General features: G+C 37.4%; 1 protein-coding gene across 2 annotated transcripts in view; it reads left to right on the forward strand.

Annotated features, from left to right (window-relative positions):
- Rbcn-3A (Rabconnectin-3A) overlaps window positions 1-20,802 on the forward strand; it is a 732,274-nt gene that overhangs the window by 370,153 nt on the left and 341,319 nt on the right. For both annotated transcript variants that reach the window (XM_067136957.2, XM_067136958.2), the window contains exon 29: window positions 7,120-7,286. In XM_067136957.2, the coding sequence (XP_066993058.2) occupies window positions 7,120-7,286 (167 nt within the window). The remainder of the gene's footprint in view (window positions 1-7,119; window positions 7,287-20,802) is intronic.

Below are 20,802 nucleotides of genomic sequence, written 5' to 3' on the forward strand. Positions count from 1 at the left end.
CCTCTGGTGTGTACTTGCAGTGATCATCTTACCTTTGTACACATTCTTACGGAGTGCGTCGACCTAGTCGATCTGCACCATAGTCTAAAACTCCTGAGTACCATCTTCCTCATCCTGCAAGATGACGAGCAGTCAGCAGACCTCATCATCTGTTTTATGAGGGATAGTGGGTTGTTTTTTGCATATAAATGTAGTATTTCATATTAGTCTTTGTGTTATTGTCCACTGCGTTTTATTAATTTGACTCTGTTTTAGTTTGTTTTTGTGTATTTTAGTGTGTTTTTTAAAATAGTAATTTGCATGATATGTTATTGCATTTTAAGGCAATGTCTTATTCTACCATAATATATCATCTATAATTTTACCAAAAATAAGGCATTGCAAATTAGATCCACTGATTATTTTAAATTCACAATCATTGTTCATCTTTATTTGTATTAAATCATAGTCATTGGATACATTTTAAAATTTTAATTATCATATCATGTCGTCCATTTCGTACCATTAGGGGCCGATGACCTTAGTCCCCTTTAAACAACAAGCATCATCATCATCAGACCTAGGATAGAGAAGGTTAAGTCTGCCAGCAAATGGATAAGGTTAGAAAATCTTCATGACAAAGAAATTAGAAATAAATAAATGGATATGATTAGTGAACAGTTCCAAAGAATGGACAGCCAGGTTCAGCATATAGAAAGAGAATGGGCGGCATAAAGGTATGCTATAGTAGAAACAACAAGGTAATGCCTAACAGCTGTGTTTAAAGATGGAGAAAAGGCAAACCTCTTGGTGAAATGATGAAATCAGGGCTGCTTGTAAACTTAAGAAGGCATGTCAAAAATGTCCTCAAACAAGAACTAATGTAGATAGGGAATTGTATGTATAAAGGAAAGAAACAGAGTGAATCATTGTAGAGTCCAAGAAGAAATTGTGCAAAAATATTTGTATTAACCTGGAAAGGCAGGGAAACCTTACTGGACCATAATTAAGAATCGTAGAAAGGGAGGGAAAAGGAAAGTGTATTGGATAAATCAGGTGAACATGTTGACCCTAGGGAATTACTGGAGAGATGGAAGGAATATGTTGTAAACCTTCTCATTGTAAAAGGAAGTACTTTTGTTGAAGTTCCACACAGTAAAGTTCATGGGAAGGACTATAGTGAAGGCAGTGAAATTATACTCAAGAAAGTGACATTTTTAGTATGCGTCAAGTACTTGAAAAATGCTACGAGAGGAATACAGTTATGTTTGTTTCGTAGATGTAGAAAAGACATATGACAAGAGTATCAAGGGAAAGGATCTTAGCTGTACCAGGGGATTACAGGTAGGTTATTACTGGCAATTGAGGGCAGGTATGTTGACAATTTGGCTGCAGTGGGAAGGTGGTAGAATGAGTTCATGATTCAGAGTTATGAAGGTTAGACAAGCCTGTGATCTTTCACCTTTGTTGTTAAGTTTACATGGAGCATTTATTAAAAAGGTATAAAATGGTTGGGAGGGATTCATTTAGGTGGAAAGTTAGTAAATAATGTGGCCTATGCCAATGATTTGGTCTTAATGCAGACTGTGTCAAATGCCTGAAAAGCTGTGCAGAGAGTATAATATGAAAACTGGCATTCACAACACTAATGCAGTTTCAATAGGGAAGCAACTTAATAGGTTTGAATGCCAAGAAAGGATTTCAAAACTGGAACAGGTGGACCATTTTAAGTACTTAGGATGTATATTCTCCCAGGATGGTAGCATACTAAACAAAATTGTATGGAGGTGCAGCAAAGCTAAAGCAGTTGCAGTTGCGATCGATGGTATTCTATAAGAAAGAAGTCAGTTCTCGGACAAAACTACACTATCTTGTCATGGGTCTTTCTTCAAACTAACTTTGCTATGTGAAGTGAAAGCTGGGTGGACCCAGGATATCGTATTCATTATTTGGAAGTAATGAACGTGAAAGCAGCAAGAATGATGCCTGGTACAAATGGCTGTGAACAGTCACAAGAGGCTATTTGGAATGAGGAGATAAAAGCTGAATTAGGAACAAACTGAATAGGTGCACTGTTCCAATCAAAACATTCATGCAAGAAGCTTATTCAACTGATTCAAAACATTTTAACACAATATTCGGAAGTATGATAGGAAAGACAAGAAAGGACAAAGTAGGAAATGAGGATGCCAGGAAGGAAATTGAAGTTGAAAAGCTTGTTGACATAATGTGAAGAGGGATAAACGTAGATGGTTGAGACGTGTTGAGAATGGAATAGGGAAGGATGCCAAAGCAGATGATGGAAACCCGGAAAGGAGGAGGGAGGGCAAGAGGGAGACCTAGACTAAGGTGGTTGAAAACAATCAAGAATAATTAGAAGCAGCCTGGATTGGAACACAGTTAAAGAGGAACTATGGTGGTTGGATAGAAGAAGGTAGAAATGTGCCATAAACATCCCAACCTGGTGGGAGCTCAATGATGAAAATGGATAATTATGATGATGAATCTGACAATCAGTTGATAATATCAAATATTGAAATATATTCTAAGTTGCACCCAACTGTATACATCCAAAAATAAATAATTGATAAACCCACTTCCTCACTGGATGGAATGCTGGTAATTTCACAATTGAAAAGGCCAAAGAACATGAATACTGTAATATTTGCAGTTGTCAAAATTGAATTAAAATTCCCTTCTGGGAACTCAATTTTTTAAATAAATGACTGTTTAAAAGATTTGCATCAAGTCTGAACATGCATTATAGGCTCCTGGCACTAAAAAGTTTTAAATGATACAGGCGTAAAATTGCTAGATAGCATAGAAATAAATGTTGATATCTCAAACTCCAAGATATCAATAATCAATACATTGATATAGAAATATATCTATTGTTTCTATGAGATCGATTGGTTCATGATATCCTGTGATATATCACAGCTTGAATTCCAAAATTTATCTAAAATCATTAAGAGAATGGTGAAATACATAGAAATTCATAAAAAGAATCATGAATTGAATAATTCATGAAACAAATTGTAAAATGACTAAAATTTGATGTATGTTACAACTGTAAAATGTTTGCAAATCATTCATAAGCACTAAAGGACACTTAATTGCACCTGATTTACAGTTTGAGAATTAGCAAAAATGAAGGGTCCCCAGTCATTGGTCATTGACTTCCTGTTCCCAGCTGAATGAGTTTTATCCTGGTTAACGTTGGTAGCATTTAAGTGCATGTAAATGTGTTACAACTGATCATTGAATGCAAGATAGGAAGGAAACTTCGATGTTGGCAGAGAAGATTATCTTGGATGTCAGATCCTCCAGCAGTGATTCAACATCGATGTGGCAACCAAGATACAGGAAGCATAAAATACATAAAAGTACTCCAGAATGGTCACCACTCTTCTGTGAGGAAAAGGCTCAAGAAGAAGAAGAAATATAATTACTCCGTGCTGTTTGCCACCTTTCAATACATGGTTTTATTTACACTGCGTGTATTTACATTACATGGGACTAGTTTCAACCCTACTCGGGGTCATCATCAGCCATATTTAAACAATACACAATATGTGATGAAATCCTAAAACATGTTTCTAATGAGCAGTAAGAACAGTATGAAACAAATATGTAACTAACACTATGATGTGTGGTTGAATTAGGCGAAGTGCTATGGTGCTAAAAATGTTGCATATGAAAGTGAAATATTACGAGTGACAATAGGTGAACAATATATAATACAAGTACACAAATATGTTAAAAAGTCTGGGTATATAAGTACAAATGAGATGCTCTATGTTGTGGATCAACTTGAGTTGAAATTTTTAGACACATGGTGTTTTAGATAGAATTCAGTAGGTCCTGGCAATACATTACGGTTGTGGACCGAGTGTTATGGTACTAATACTGAACACAGTATAACGTGACACTTATAATAAAAGTATACAAGTATGTACAAATGTTTGAGTAACAAATATGTACATGATACTCTCTAGAAGAATCTGGTTATAATTCATATTTAATCTCAGTTCATTATGGACCAACAACATGAAATTCATAACACTTGATCTGTGCTGTTTGGTAATGGGATTGGAAAGAACTTGTACACAAAGATTTCTGAAATTCCTGCATCTGTCAGTTTCATTATTCGTTAGACTAGATATTATGAAATTGTTTTTATTTTTCTAATTATTATTATTCCTATTATTATTATTGTTACGGGGATTTCCCGTGGTACGAAGAGGTGAAAGAGGTGCCGGGGTGAATGGGTCTAACTACAATGTCAAGAATAGAATTTAAAACTTAAACAGAAGGTTATGTTTTCAGAACTTTAAACCTAACAATTTTTTTCATGCCAATATTACAGGTACAAGTTGCAATCATTAAACCAGATTGGGAAAAATCCAAGATTCAGAACCTTAACACTTTGGGTTTTAAGCCCCTAGCTATACATTTCCTGAGCTACAAGCTCAAATTTACAAAGAGCACAAATTTATTCAAGGGCAGAAATCCCCTAATTCATGGAGCACTTGCTCCCAAAATACAATATCTAGCCTTCCAGAGGCACTCGTTACAATCACAAAATTTGAAAAAGACCTAACAGGCTCTCAGTTTCTTACTGCCTACTCGAGGCAACATTACATCACTCTCTGGTCTCTCAAACCACCATTTACAAAATTGAACTTACTTTTACAGGGGTATTAAATACCCAACCTACTGGGCCTTCGTGGAATAAGAATAACAGGTTAAATTAATGGCCCGAACACAAAGTGAATGGAGGCAAATACTTGCACTCTTAGATATGAACACTTAAAACCTAAGGGCACTAGGCCGATGAAACAGGGGCTATTCCCAAACTACTGAGGTGACTCGTATAAGGATAAATTAATGCATTACGGAAGGGAAGAAAAACAGTTACAAAACTTAGTCACCTCAAACCAAGATGAAGGGGAGCTCGAGAGGGTACATCACTCTCTATCCCCGATTTACAGTTAAAATTTTTATGAAGTTTTTACCTTAGCCGGCAAAAAGTTACATTTTTAGAAAGTAGGTTACATAGTTAACGATTCGGACCTTTCCCTCAGGTTAAACTGCAGAATTAGCAAGAAAGAAAGATGTTATGTGGCCATTACCTTGTAGATGTACTGCTGACCGATGAAAAAGGCCGCCCGCCTCCTGCTTTGACACACACACACTTAGTAAGATGACGATCAATTGGCCAAGAAACGTGAAAATCCGCAGGGAAGGTTCGAGACCATTCAAGATTAAACTAGCCACACCCTCCCAAGTTTATTGGTTAATTTCAAAGTTACACTCAGAATCGAAGAAGAAGCCGGTGATAGGTGGAAAATTAATTACAGAAATTAGGGATTGCCTAGATTCAAAACTGGTGGGAATAAAAAGGAAATATTGCCAACCCAAAAATAAATGAATATCAATCAGTAAAAAAAAAAAACTTATAATTCAAAGAAGTTTTGTATTAATAAGTTCTTACACCTCGCACCAGGGTGCATGATCATAGTTTTTAGTAGTGTCATCTGTGGAAGAATCTCCAAACTTCTTGATGGATAACAAACAAAACTAGTAGAAATTCAGTCAGTTCAGGAAACCTCACAAGAACAAAATTACTCAATATTTAGGTGGTGACATCTTCTGATTAAAGATCCAAGTTGGTGTAGTTTCAGTTTCACAGTTTCACCAATAGAGGAGTTCATTTAGGCGCTAGTTTTTAATGCGTGGCATTGAGGTGTACCTCCCGGTATTATTATTATTATTATTATTATTATTATTATTATTATTATTATTATTATTATTATTATTATTATTTATATATATATATATTTTTTTTACCCTCATTCTACGTATGTTAGCTATGTATGACTCTCTACCTGTAGGGACTAAACGAAAGAAATTTTGAGATATCCTCATGTAGATTTTGATTCGGAATTGGCCTATTTTGTTGCATACTGAGAATACCTCAAATTGCAGTGAATGGCTTACAGGCAAGATAATCAAGCCGACAGCATGAGCACCGACTTGTCAAAATACGAAAGGAAATTCTAAGTTCCCATGGAGGGAATTAGATATTTTTCCACCAATAGAGCATGTCAAAAAACAGATCAGATGTAAGGCTTTTCAGGCATTTTCTCTATCAACCAGCATTTCGTCTTAGGTCTGACACTAGACTCATCAGAGTGGGATGTGTCAGACCCTATCCACTGACGCTGGGGTGTATGCAGGTGAACTTACATCTGATCTGTTTTTTGACTTGCTCTATTGGTGGAAAAATATCTAATTCCCTCCATGGGAACTTAGAATTTCCTTTTGGAATTGCTAGGCGGGCAATTATTCTATTGTGGGGATTTATCTCCCTTATGCAGTTATCAGACTGTGCCTCTTATAATGGGCTTCTGATAAGTTCACTTGCATATACCCCAGCATCGGTGGGTAGGGTCTGACACATTCCACTCCAATGAGTCTAGTGTCAGACCTAAGACAAAACGCTGGTTGATAGAGCAAACGCCTGAAAAGCCTTTCATCTGATCTGTTTTTTATCATAATACTGAATGTAGATGGGAGTCAATTATTTTCTGTTTAATTCATAATTTCAAGTGCAGTTGTGAATGGCTGTCAGTTTTTATGGTTTTAAAGACAAACAAATGAATAAAATAAAGGTGAACAGAAGCACACAACATACTAAACTAGTAATGACCCTTTCACTAGTAAATTATAAATACCTAATTATAATTACGGTGGTCGATCGTATTCTACCTTTGTCAAACTATCTTACGAAATGAACCATACTGATAGAAATCTCCTCATTTGTTTTGTATTCAAGTCCAGAGAGCTGATATTAGTGGCAAAGCAAGAAATGCTGTACAGGCATGTAATCATTTTGGTAACTTCAACAGTAAAACATCCATCAAAAGTAGCATTGTACAAGAAGCCATTATGTGGGAATAGTGAAACCAGTATTGTGATGTTTGCAAATGCTTCTGTGGTTGGTGTTATAAGAGTGATATTGATAATTACCAGCCTTCTCCCAGTTATCTAAGTAGGAGAGATTGGATGTTTTAGTAATTTCTTCAAAATGCCAAAAGTATAGATCTGTCTGTAGCTGAAGTCTTCATTGTTCAGGTACTACAAGTCCTATGGAACAAAGAGGTTCAACTACTGCTATTCCTGAGGAGGTTACTTTAGACTATGCTGAAATAACCTCTATTCCTCCACTGCCTTTGTGGACATTATTGGCTGCTGATAAAGAGACCACTAACAACGCAAGCCAGATCTGTGAAAGTCAACAGGTAAGTCATTCTTTTATTATTTACATAAATTTTATGGCCTTCATTGCACCACTCTAGCCAACTTTATACAAAGAATTTTTCAGTTTCCTGTCAGCCCAGTACTTCTTTATTCTCTCATATCTTATCTTTCTTTCTCATCGGAAATCACCCTTCCTATTGTCTGTTTGTTGATTCTGGTTTGTAGTCTGGTTTGTTTGTGAGCTTCCTGATTTTGTCGGTTTTGTTTCTTCGGTCTTCCCCACTAATTTGTAGTTCATATCTTTGTTGATTTCTGTAATCCACTTAATGTTGCACTTTCTATTCCATAATTTTTCTATTATTCTCCTGATGATTCTGTTCTCTGGTATCCTGATGAGATGTCATTATTTTAATGTACTATAGCATTTAATTTCTCATAGCATTGACCTGATATTTTGATATATGATAAACTCTAGTATATGTGATCAATTTTGGAAAATGCATTGCCTTTTAATTGCATTATATACTGTAGATCAAGGAAATTACACCTTCTGAATTATTTATTTGGAATGCAGGATGTGCAGTACTGCATACGGGTCCTAGTACAGCATTGCCAGAATATGAACAAGGAGATATATATGCATGTTTTATTGATTACAAAAAGGCATTTGATGAAGTACAATATAGTAGAAGTGCTAAGGAAGATCGGTCTTGAGAGCAGAGACACCAGCATCATCGTAAATCACTACTGGAACCAGATAGCCACTGTCTGTGTGGAAGAGATTAAAATCCAGTGACGAGTCCATCAGGGTTCTTTCTTACCTCCTCTACTTTTTAAAATTACTCACAGGCAGTACTGAATGAAGGACTGGTGACAGCCACAACAGAAAGTATCTGCATCAATGGAGCGTGTATCTTCATCATCATTTGCTATGCAGATGATACTGTACTGCTTGCAGACAGCAACGAAGATCTTCAGACATTGTTAGAGAGAGTCGACACTGCTTGTAAAAACTAGGGGCTCAAGTTGAACGAGAAAAAGACCATGTTCATGATTGTGAGTCAGTAGAGGTCCATCCAGGAGAGACTCCTGCAAGGCACAGAAGGAATCAAGCGTCTTCAACAATACAAGTACCTTGGTTGTTGTTTGAATGAACAGTGGGAGCTCAGCCAGGAATCAAGGCAAGAATTGTGCCTGTGCGAAATACCTTCATTAAAATAAAGAAGCTCCTCAGCAACCGTAATCTCAATCTAGATCTGAGGCTGCGAGTGGTTAGGGGCTATGTATTCCCCACACTGTTGTATGGAATGGAAGGATGGAATCTAACCCAGGCCCTGAGCAAGAAGCTGAAAGCCTTCAAAATATGGGTCTATTGGTAGATGTTTCATATCTCGTGGATTGAAAGAATAAGGAATACTGAGGTGATGAATAGACTAAACATGAAGATAGAAGTATGCCTTTCCATCAAGAAGCAGAAACCTGAATATTTTGGGCACGTGTTGCAGAATGAAAAGTAAAGGATCCTACAGTACAGGATGATGCAGGGTAAGATCTCAGGACAATGGAGACCAGCCCGAAGAAGAATCTCCTGGCTGAAGAACCTGAGTCTCCATGCCCTGTAATTTTTTAGTTCTTTATTTGCAAGTTGTACTTTGTTGATGAGGAGGATCTATGAGATAAGGAGTGGTTTACAATGGACATATTTTGTTTACTCGAATCATTTCTATTGGGGTCATTGCAATTCAGAAGTGTTTTGAATGTCTCTGCAAGGATCTCTGCATTTTCTTGCTTACTTTGGGCTAACTTTTCTGATTTATCTCTCAACATTAACATTGGAAGTTCATATATTTGAAAATATCTGCCAAGAGTTTTAAAATAATCTTGCAGTTATATTTTTTCTACTTCTACTTCTTATTCTTCTTCTTCTTGAAATTCTCTTCTATTCTTTCTAGGGTGTTTTTAAGATGTTTAAGTTTTGTTTGTCTGATGATTTTATGGGTTGGCTTTCTTTGTTTTATTAGTTCATTTGATTCTTTTGACTTGATATGCTTGATGGTTTATCCAAGCTTGGTGTCTTCTCTATATTGCCTGCTTGTGTTCATTCCATCATTCATGTTTCTTCCTGGGGGAGCTAACTCTTCTGCTACGGATTTTAATTTAGTAATCAATTCTAGTGATTTGGTGTTGATAGATCCTCCCTGTTTTCTTGTAGTACTCCATATATTTTATTAATGTAGTTTGGTTGAATTTTCTCCAATTGTTATTTGGAGGTTTTTCTTAACCATTGGGGTTAATTTCATTTTGATCTTTACAATATAGCGGTCTGATCGTGAGTCTACTCTCGTTAGTACTTTGACATTGTTTATTTCTTGATGGTAAATTTTATCCATGCAGATGTGGTCTAGTTGTCTTTTCTGAATTAGGATATTTGCAGGTTTTTAATTTGTGGAGTTTCCTTTTAAAGCATGTTGGTTTGGAGAGAAGGTTCTAGTTTCTGCAAATTTCATTCACACTTTGACTGTTTTTGTTAGTTCATTTATATGCTGGCCATTTTCCATTGATATCTCAGTATCTTCATTTCTTGTCCCAGTTGTGCATTGAAATTGCTAAGGAGAATTTTAATGTTTGATGGAGAGAGATTGATTAATGATCCAGGAGATCCCTGAATTTGTCTGTTTCTTTTCTGTCCTTTAGTGTGTTGGTTTTTTGATTGGTGGGAGTGTGTGCATTAATCCCTCACACTGGGAATTTAATCCAGAGCTGCTCTCTTCTCAGGCGTTATTTAAATTGAAGCTCAGCAGAGGTTTAGGCACCATCAAATTAAAGAATACATAATGTTAAATGTACAAAATATAACCTAATGAAAATTTTTGGACTACTTTCGGAGATCAAGTCCAATGTTTTTGAACAATATATGTGACAGCTGCTGTTCAGGGTTGTCCATAATCACATGCTATATTTACAAAAATATGTAATTTGTGTAAGTTCCAATTTTGAAATTTATTTCTGGTATATTTACAAAGAAAGCAAGATATTTGTATGATAATACTCAATCTACATACAGTAAAACCTCGTTAATTCGAAGTCGTTGGGACTCCAAAATCGGACTTTGAATTACGTGATTTCGAATTAACCGCCAATTCGCAATTCAGAAGTACCAATCCTCGCTGCGTTACAAAATATTCTAAGGCCCGTTACTGCATGCAGTTAACCTTGATTCACAGTTTATACCTTACAAATGCCATGAAAAAAAGACTATTTCCAAAATGTATGCAAGAAGGTGCATTTACAGTATTCAAATAATGCACTTGGATATCTCGCTGGCAAACATAACCTCACGCAACGAAAGAAAGAAAAAGCACGATTTAAAGACGAGAAATCTATGCTGGCTCCCATGTGCAAGTACTTTATTCATTGAATTACTATACTGTAAGCATTTTAGATGCCTTGTATTTACACAGAAAGTGCCCGATGTCCTTAAAATCGAACTTTCCAATGACTATCCTCGTATGATTTCCCGCCATGGCACTTCTCTTGTACTTCAGAAATGTAAACACCTGCCACGTCACAAAGTATTTTAAGACTCATTAATACATGCGATCACCTCAATTCACGGTTTAAACCTTTTAAATGCCATGGGAAAAAACCATTTCCAACATGTATCCAACAAGGTGCATTTACAATGTTCAAATAATGCACTTGGGTAAATAACTTACAAACATAACCTCACGCAACGAAAGAAAAATATCACACAATTCAAAGACGGGGATAAATTATGCTGGTTCCCCTGTGCAAATGCATTATTTTTTGGATTTCTGTACTGTTTGCATTTTTAGATGCTTTGTACTGGCATGGAAAGTTCCGACACCCATAACATTGTGGCTTATCGATCTTTCCTATGACGAGGGGATAAAGTTACTTGCTTCCATGTGCATTGCAACACCCTACTATGACCCCCATCCCTCACACTTGTACGATTCCCCGGCTGGCACTTCCTCCTTTAAAACCATATGATCGTTTGGGCTCGCATTAAAATAAAGTAATGCAGTTTCATCGGCAATGACAATATTGTTCGGTGCCTACGAATTTATTATATGAGCCACGTTTTTTTTTTAAATTATTATTTTCGTCAACTGTCGGCATCGCCAGTGTTCGCGGATTCTGTTTTCCCGCACACTGTCCGTTGCGTGATATTACGGCGTTCCTTAAAAGTTTGAATACAAAAGAATTCCGATTTCATTCAACTTAGTAATCATGAAGCGCACTGTAGATCCACCGAAGTGAGTGTAAATGCGGAAAGCTACGGTACCACTCCACGTTCCGGAACACGCGTTCCATTATGACGCGGATAAATTTCGAGTTGAAATTACTCTGTAACATACTACTGTTTTAAAATGTAAAGGCAGTTTCGAATTAAACAATTTAAATAACATGCAAAACTGTATCTCATGTTTCCGGGAACGAGACCTTCTTCGAATTAGGCGGGATTTTGAATTAACCGATTTCGAATTATCGAGGTTCTACTGTATATACACAGGTACTAAAAGGGTGTTTCTTTTGTATTTACAGGTTTATTTTTGTATGAAACGCCTTGAGACAAAATTCACAGCCCAACTTCACAGTCTGGACACCAGTATACTGTGCCTTTCCATTTGTTCTTTCATGCTTTACATACAGCACATTTTCTTTGGGACCTAGCTTTTGATCCAGTTGGTGGAGTTTTCTCAGTAGACTGCCTTTCCACTAGCCTTGCTGGCGGGGGGTTTATTGAGGGACGTCCAGAATTACGGGCAGATATTTGTGGCCTATGAGTCAGTATAACTGATTTTACCAAATCCAGTCTTTGTCAGATTGTCAATGGACTGTTTCTTTGAAAACAAAGTGTATGAATTGTGTATTGACACATTCAAAAAACTCTTAAACAGTTTTATATACCACTTTTGTGACCTTTTCCTTTCCACAGGATACGGCTATGTCATTTGGTCCTTCTTGTATACTCCACCCGTACAAGAATTGTATTCAAAAATGCATTTAGGGTTCTCAATTTCCTTTCCCCTAATTGTTTTGCGGACCATTTCATTGCTATGAAATGTTGAAATGAAGGAGTCATCCCTCTTTATCTTTCCATTTCAACACCATTATTCCATTGCTTTCTACAGCAATGGCTTCGTCCTTCTTTAGATTTTACGTTTGACTGAATTCGGAACATTCTTTCTATTCGGTCTGAGGGTGCCAGCAACATTTATGCCCTTTTCTTTCAGAAGAATAGAAAGTGATGGAGAATTATAATAATTGTCCATCCACACTGTGTACCCCTTTTGGATTAGTGGCTCACAAAGTGTGACCACAATTTTAGAACTCTTGAAATCATCAGGTACCTCAATTGAAGGTGTGATATCTGTGTCAGCCCTACTGTAAACAATAAATTATCAGATACCCTGAAGAGGATTCTCAGAGCTCAAAAGTTTTGATTCCAAACTTTGCAGCCTTCAGGGGAATATACACTTTTATTCCAAGTCTGTCTTTCCAGAATGTAAGGGACTAGTCCACAGACATATTTTCGGTGGAGATATATGCCGTCTTAATATTTCCGTTTATAATTTCCAGGAAAGGCTGAATTTTGAAAAGCTTCTTAGGTCCAGTATATGTATCCCATGTAGAATTATCAATAAAATGTAAATATTGCAAGATGAGTTAAAATCTGTCCCTTGCCATTGTTTTAGGGAATATAGTGGTTCCTAAAAATCCATTCCTGCTGAAATAGCTCTTCAAAGTGGGTTTCTGTTTTATCCCCACGAACATTACAAGCCCCAAGATCACATAAATTTCCTCCCCCGTCACTAGCTCCCACTTCCGGGTGTGCGACCTTGGTTTCAAGGGCGCACCAATTATACACTCTGCCGCGTGCCTATTTGTATCTTGAACTATTGCATCAATCACTTTGTTGTCAAAAAATAGCAAGAAAGCATCTAAAACAGACATGAAGTGCTTTCTTGTACCTGGCACACCCATGAAGGGGATATTTTGTGTGCTCGTGATGAAATCTACCTCTCGCCACAACCACTGAACAGCGGACAAAGATATTACGGCTGAAGCTATTTCTTCTTCATCTGCGCTGTCTGCCACTTCTCCAGTGACCTGTTGCTGTGCATAGTCACTCTCCGTATCACTACCAAAAAATATCTCTTCCCGATGCATCACTTCCATTACTGTCATGTATCAAACCAGTAATCTCCGCGTCCGTAAGAGAATGAGATGGCCCAGCCATTTCTTTGCAACTGAGTAGCCTCTAGCCTGCGAAACAAAAATATCTGCGCAGTATTTGCTTTTGGTACTTCCCCTTCATAAGTGCAAGAATTTTCAAGTTGGATAGGGTAATTCACAAAATATTCTCAAGATGACAGGAAAGGACATGATACCTTTTAAAGCAAATACAGTAGACATCCGCTATAACGAATGCGGCATATAACGAGAACCCTGTTATAACAACAGTTTTTGTCTGTCCCTTTAAAATTCCTACATTGATGTGTGTATTATCCTTCGGTTACATTGAGAGCCCTGTCCGACTCGTTGGCTGAATGGTCAGCGTACTGGCCTTCGGTTCAGAGGGTCCCGGGTTCGATTCCCGGTCGGGTCGGGGATTTTAACCTTCATTGGTTAATTCCAATGGCCCGAGGGCTGGGTGTTTGTGCCGTCTCCAACATCCCTGCAACTCACAACCCACATACAACACTATCCTCCAACACAATAACACGCAGTTACCTACGCATGGCAGATGCCGCCCACCCTCATCGGAGGGTCTGCCTTACAAGGGCTGCACTCGGCTAGAAATAGCCACACGAAATTATTATTATTGAGAGCCCTGTTATAGATGTTGATTCCCATAGGCAATCCGAATTATTTGTCCCGAATGAGTAAATTTATAATGCCAATATAATAGTCCGTTGTTGGACATAATAAATTTTCCAACTAACTCATTCCTGGTGCCAGTGTTTCGCTCATCAGGTTGGGCTCATCAGTTGGCGATGTCTGAGTCGATTAGTAATACCCATCAACTGCTGTTCCATAAAGAAAATCAAAACTGGAGCGTGGCATTGTATGGAAGTGAAACACGGACGATAACTAGCTCAGAAAGAAAGAGAATAGAAGCTTTTTAAATGTGGTGTTACAGAAGAACGCTGAAGGTGAGATGAATAGATCGAATCACAAATGAAGAGATACTGAATCAAATTGGCGAGAGTAGATTGATTTGGCTAAATTTGACGAGAAGAAGAGATAGAATGATAGGACACATCTTAAGACACCCAGGACTTGTTCAGTTGGTCTTTGAAAGAAGTGTAAATGGTAATAGTGGTAGGGGTAGACCAAGGTATGAATATGACAAGCTGATTAGAGCAGATGTGGGATGCAGTAGTTATGTAGAAATGAAAAGTTTAGCACAGGATAGGGTGGCATGGAGTGCTGCATCAAGCCAGTCTATGGACTGATGACTCCAACAACAGTACTGTAGTACACTGAGTTGTTATTATTATTATTATTATTATTATTATTATTATTATTATTATTATTATTATTATTATTATTATTATTATTATTATTATTATTATTATTATTATTATTATTATTATTTCTATGCTTTATTTTTACATACAGCATTATATACAGTATATGGTTTTGGTACTATCATAACATGATATTACACTATTCCAGAAAACTGGATACATTCTCCTTAAACTTATTTCCATCATAAAACTCTATACTGTACTTCACAACACTAAGCTTTCTTTCACAGATCAAACAAAGAAACTTGTTTCCTCTTTCTAATCGTGCCTTTCTAAATGCAGTCCTGAGCTGAGTACATTAGTTCAAGAAGAGTGGAAGAGTTAGATGAATGGCATATTGCTTTGTCACAAAAGAACTGTGGGCCTGTTCATTGGTTCGAGTCTGGTTTTGATCTCCATCTTCTTGCTCGTCTCCTTCCATCTTCTCCTCTTTCTCAGCCTTTCTCACTGCTACAAATGCTGCAACTGATTAAAAAATGTGGTGTGTCGTAAGTTGTTTATCACTTCGAAATAAGTTCTCTGCCTCACAGGGAACATATCTTGCTTAACACAAGTTGGATATTGCTGATGCGTTCTCAAGCTCTTCACTTGTTCCATCATCTGTATTATCACTCTCTCCAAACATATGCATCAGTTTGTATGAACAATGACATTGATCATATCAGCACCAGAAATGCAAAAACATTGTACACAGGACTTCATCAGTTCCTAATATTTTCTGCATTGTACAAGTAGATTTTAAAGAATTCTTTCATTTCTGTTTCCGTTTCTGGGTTGAGGAGAATCTGCATTATACAAAAGTAAGAACATCAATGCCATAAGTTCTGCCGGGACTGTGATAATATTCCATAGTGAACAAGTTTCCACTTTATTCAAATTCCATTTTACTGTAATTACAGTAATGAGAAAGTGGTAGGGATCAATATCATTGGAACGGAAGTGAAAATGATAAGGTTTGCTGATGACATAGCTGCCATTGGGGAGTTCAAAGAAGAAACTACAAAAAGTGTTAGCAGGAATAAGCAAGATCTTGAGACAAAAGATTAATTTGCCATCTCTACAGGTACAGGAGGTTTATAGTTAATGTAATGGAAGGAATAATACAGGGCAAGAGAGGGATAGGAAGGCCTGGACTGTAGTATGTGAGACAAATCAGAGAGAACACAGAAACAGGCTCATATGAAAAAGTGAAGAGACTAACCAGAGAACAGATAGGAGTGGTGGGGAAGAACTGCTGCTGACCGGTGTTTGGACTGAGAATTAAAAGGTGCCTTGATCTTTCCTGAAACCGTGCTGTTCTTCCAATAAAGGTTGAATTATCTTCTTAAGTAATTTCTCATTGCTTCAGGGTGTATGACAGCAAAGTGATGCCTCTGTAGTTTTGGAAGTTTCTTTTATTCTCCCTCGCGCCCTGTTTGTTTTATGTTGCATTGATTCAGGTCTTACGGCAACTGTGGGTTAGGACTGGGAAGGAAGCAACCATGGTCTTAAAGGCACAGGTATTTGCCTGGTGTGAACCTGGGGAAACCACTGAAAACCATTTTCATAACTGCCAACAGTGGCGTTTGAACCCACTGTCTCCCGAATGCAAGCTCACAGCTACAGTACATGACTCAAACCTGGTAGCAAACCTGCTCGCTATATTTTTCTCTCTCTCTCTCTCTCTCTTTTTTTTTTTCCCCCCAATGGTGGGATGATAACTCCTTTTGTCCAATGTTCTAGAATTGTGTTCTCCTTCCAAATGACACACCACTCTGTATAACCAATTTAGGCCTGATATTCCGACTGCTTTCCTCAAGTCTGAGTTGAGCTTGTCAAAATCTGAAAACTTCTCATTTTGTAGGGTCTTCTCTACTGTCTCATTTTCAGTTGTGTGTTAGATGATTTGCATCTATTTTGCCATCATTGGTACTGTTTTCAACCTTTTCATTTAACATGTTGCTGGAAGTATTTCTTCTCTGATTTTTTCCTCGTTTCTTACTAAATTACCAACTCTATGTGGATCAGTGATAGTTTCAGCCTCCCAGATCCCAAGATCATGGGTTCAAACCTGGCAGAGGTACTGTAGTTGGATTTTTTAAAAGTCCAGTCAACACTCCATGTCCTACGATGTCAGCATGTGAAAGATCTCTGGTGACACACTTGGTGATTATCTGGCAAAATTAATTGAAAATCAGCTGTAGATCTCCCAACAGATACAATTTACTCTGCCATCTAGTGGAAACATCAAAATTGATGCACAGGCAGTGTAGACAGCATCAAATCAAAATTCCTGCACATGATAGCTGAGACTACTACAACTACAAAATGACCAATTGATTCCCAATGTATGCACCTTTTGATATTCACTCCTTTTACTACTTTATACACAGTAATAGCTTCATGCTTCCTTGACACTCCTCCTCTTTGCTGCTTTTGAACTCATCTGAACATTTTTCCTTCTCTTCCTGAATTAGTCATTTTACTTTTAGCTTCCTGTTTTAGTATTTCTGTGCCACATCCAGTTTTTCATTTTGTATGTTATCTCTTTTTTTTTTTTTTGTAGATTTCCTTTATAGCACATTTTTCCATAGATCTTCTTGGCTTATGATAAAAGTGTTTCTTTGAATACCCTTCTTATTTTTCTTCTTCCCCTCTTCCACCTCTTTTCTCGTTCTTAGATAAAATGATCATGATTCTTTCTTGGTACTCCCTCGTTTTCTGTGGATCCTTCAACAACCAAGTCTTGATCTTTGACATTATCTTGTGTCTGACTTTATACTCATTGTCATCCGTTAATAGTCAATGGTCACTAACTGGACTTTCATTTGGACAGCTGTAACTAACTAACTAACTAACTAACTAACTAACTAACTAACTAACTAACTAGATTCAGTAATTACATAGTCTGTCTCAATTTTGAATTTCCAATCTCAGCTGAATCATGTTAGTTCAGCTTCTTCTGATACAGTATCTAATTTGTTTCACATATAGAAATTTAGCAGATAATCTCCCTCAAGATATCTGTTTCCTTAGCCATAAGTGCCAGTGTTGTTTTGACAACCCTGTCTCTCTTTTCCAACTTGAGCATTTAGATCACCCATAATAGCAGTGATGTTCTGTTATTACGTCCTCGAGATCTATCAGGAACTGTTCTTTCTTCTCCGTGATATGCCCTCCTTGCGGTGCATATTCGTGGAAGAAGGTGTAATCTTATTTGGATAATCCTGATGCTCACATAGTTAACATCTGTCTGGATATAGATATCCTTATGAAGGAGTGCAGCTGGTGATCTTACCTCAATTTTGTCATGTTGTCTCACTCAACCATAATATATCAAGGTTGTGCCTGTCTATAAGGTCTAAGAGTTTCTCGCATTTGTTGGTAAGATTGATGATGCCGAGTGTCCCAGTTCTCAGTTGCTCTTTCTTGGGGTGTTTGTGCCTTCCTGTATCTCAGGTGAGCTTCAGCTTTTGGCCATCATACTGTCATGAGTTAGGCTACATGAAGTATTGTCATGTCTGGTATTTTACCGTATTTACTCACGTATTAGACCCCCTTTTTGTTTTCCATTTTTACAGCTGCCGAAAGCAGTGGTGGGGTCCAATATGTGAGAACCTCCCCTTCTGTATGAAGAACATAAGAATCTAAGGCCTCGTAACAGTAAATGTTGAACACATGTCTTTTAGACCTACTTACCATATTTACTCACATAATGGACACCACTACATAATGGAAGGACTCCCATGTTTGGAAGGAAATGCCTCACTTAATGGACACATTTCATTTTGAACAAAAATGGTCGTGATAGGTAATATTTAAGATTGGATGGATTGCTGCATGCAACAAAACTAGTAAATGGAGTTCCATGTCTGCACAGTCAGTTGCGTTGAACATACTATATTATATACTTGCCACGAAGCATAGCAATTATTTCCTTAGCATAACATAAAAGGGATGACAGTGTGCTGTATTTTTAAAGTGTATGTAGGAATTGTTGGCAATGATAAGATGCACACAAAATAACTCAGTCATGTTAGAACGCATGCAGTAGTCTGTTAGGAAATATTTATTTTGCAATGGATAGAAATAGGTCAAAATGTTCAACTTACTCAACGAGGTAGTACTGTTTTGTTTTACCGATAATTACTGCTGTACTTTATTTCCAATTTCAAGTTACAGTACGCAATATACCGTCTTGAGTTTCGTTAAATTAGCTACACAGCTGATGCTAGTTACCAATTGATAGAATCGTAAAGTTGTTTGTAGCAAGACCATCCAAACTCGCCTGTAGTCACTACTGGTTTGTTATATCGCTATTCATGTTTTAGATTATTTCACACTTGAGATGGTATTTGCTTTAATATATTTAATTTCTTTGTCATAAATTCCTCTCATAAAAGAGGCTCGCTAGATTTTTGTTACAGATATTTATTTTTAAAAATATTTTCCTTCGCCTGAAAAACCAGGGGGGTTTAATACACGAGTAAATATGGTATTTTCTTTCTATATCAGAGGCTTGTTTTAGTTCCGAAAGTGCGATTGCATCTACCATTTGCCAGCTATACCTAACACGGCTTCACCAGAGCCTCCTTAGCTGTCACGTTTCAGGGTTCTTGTAGAACTCTCACAGCTACCATAGCTGTCCCAGGGCATGTGAAGCCCCCACTGTACTTCGTTCCTTACCTTAAAGTAGTACCTTACTTCATGCTGTGCCCATCTACCATGGCGTGAAGGAGATGTATGATTAATTCTGTTCTATTTATTAAAATATTCATGAAGTTTCATAATTTTCAGTTTTGAAGTTGGTGATTCTGCCCCTTTTCTGTTTCAACTTTAATGTTTTCCTTACTGATCAGTTACATACAGTATCTTTAAACTTTAAATTTTAATATTGATTCAACCTCATTTTGCTAAAAACAATTATCATGATTGTGTAACATAGCAGGTGCCTTTCATTCTGATGGGATTGACACTCCCATCTCATTCACTATGCAGTTTTTTCTATTTGATTTTCATTTTAACAAAACAACCATTTGCCAAACCACTTCAAGGCTTTTACCATTTTTGCATTTATATTCAGATTTAGCATTTAGTTTCAGTTGAGGTTTGTCATATGTTGACTATTATAATTCTTGGCAAAGTGTACGATGTCATACCGGATTATGGTCTATATATACAATATCCTTCCCTGTGAACCATGTGACCTTGCCACAGTTGGGAGGCTTCGTGTCCCAAAGAACCAGGTTGCTAAGCCGTAGGTGCAACCATATCGGATGGGTATCTGTTGAGAGACCAAACTAACAAGTGGAGCAGCAGGTAAGCTACTATGACCAGCATAGTGAAAGGATAATTGTGAAGATAGACACCAAGCCAATGCTCACCACAATAGTGCAGGTCTATATGGCTACTAGTTCAACTGATGATGAAGAAATCGAAAGAATATATGAAGAGATAGAAGATTTAATACAATGCGTAAAAGGTGACGAGAATCTAATTGTGATGGGAGACTGGAATGCTGTGGTTGGTCAAGGAAGAGAATGTAATGCAGGAGGAGTATTCAGATTGGGACAAAGGAATGGAAGAGGAAGCCGGCTGGTTGAATTCTACACCAATCATAATTTAGTATTTGCTAAAACTTGGTTCAAACACCACGATGACGGTTGTGTACATGGACAAAACCTGGTGATACTGGAAAGTTCCAAATAGACTTTGTTATGAGTAGGCAGAGATTCAGAAACCAGGTGTTGTTGGATTGCAAGATTTTCCCAGGAACAGAAGTGGACTCTGACCACAGCCTGTTGTTAATGAAATACCATCTGAGGTTGAAGAAATTGAAGATAGGACGAAATACAAGGAGATGGTAGAGGAAGAATGGACAGTCATGAAGAATATGTGTAAGGCTGCTGAAGAAAAGTTAGGAAGAAAGGAAAGATCAACTACTGGGCGAGTTGGCCGTGCGCATAGAGGCGCGCGGCTGTGAGCTTGCATCCGGGAGATAGTAGGTTCGAATCCC

The sequence above is a fragment of the Anabrus simplex genome, chromosome 1 (assembly GCF_040414725.1).
Source record: "Anabrus simplex isolate iqAnaSimp1 chromosome 1, ASM4041472v1, whole genome shotgun sequence".
Taxonomy (NCBI): Eukaryota; Metazoa; Arthropoda; class Insecta; order Orthoptera; family Tettigoniidae; genus Anabrus; species Anabrus simplex.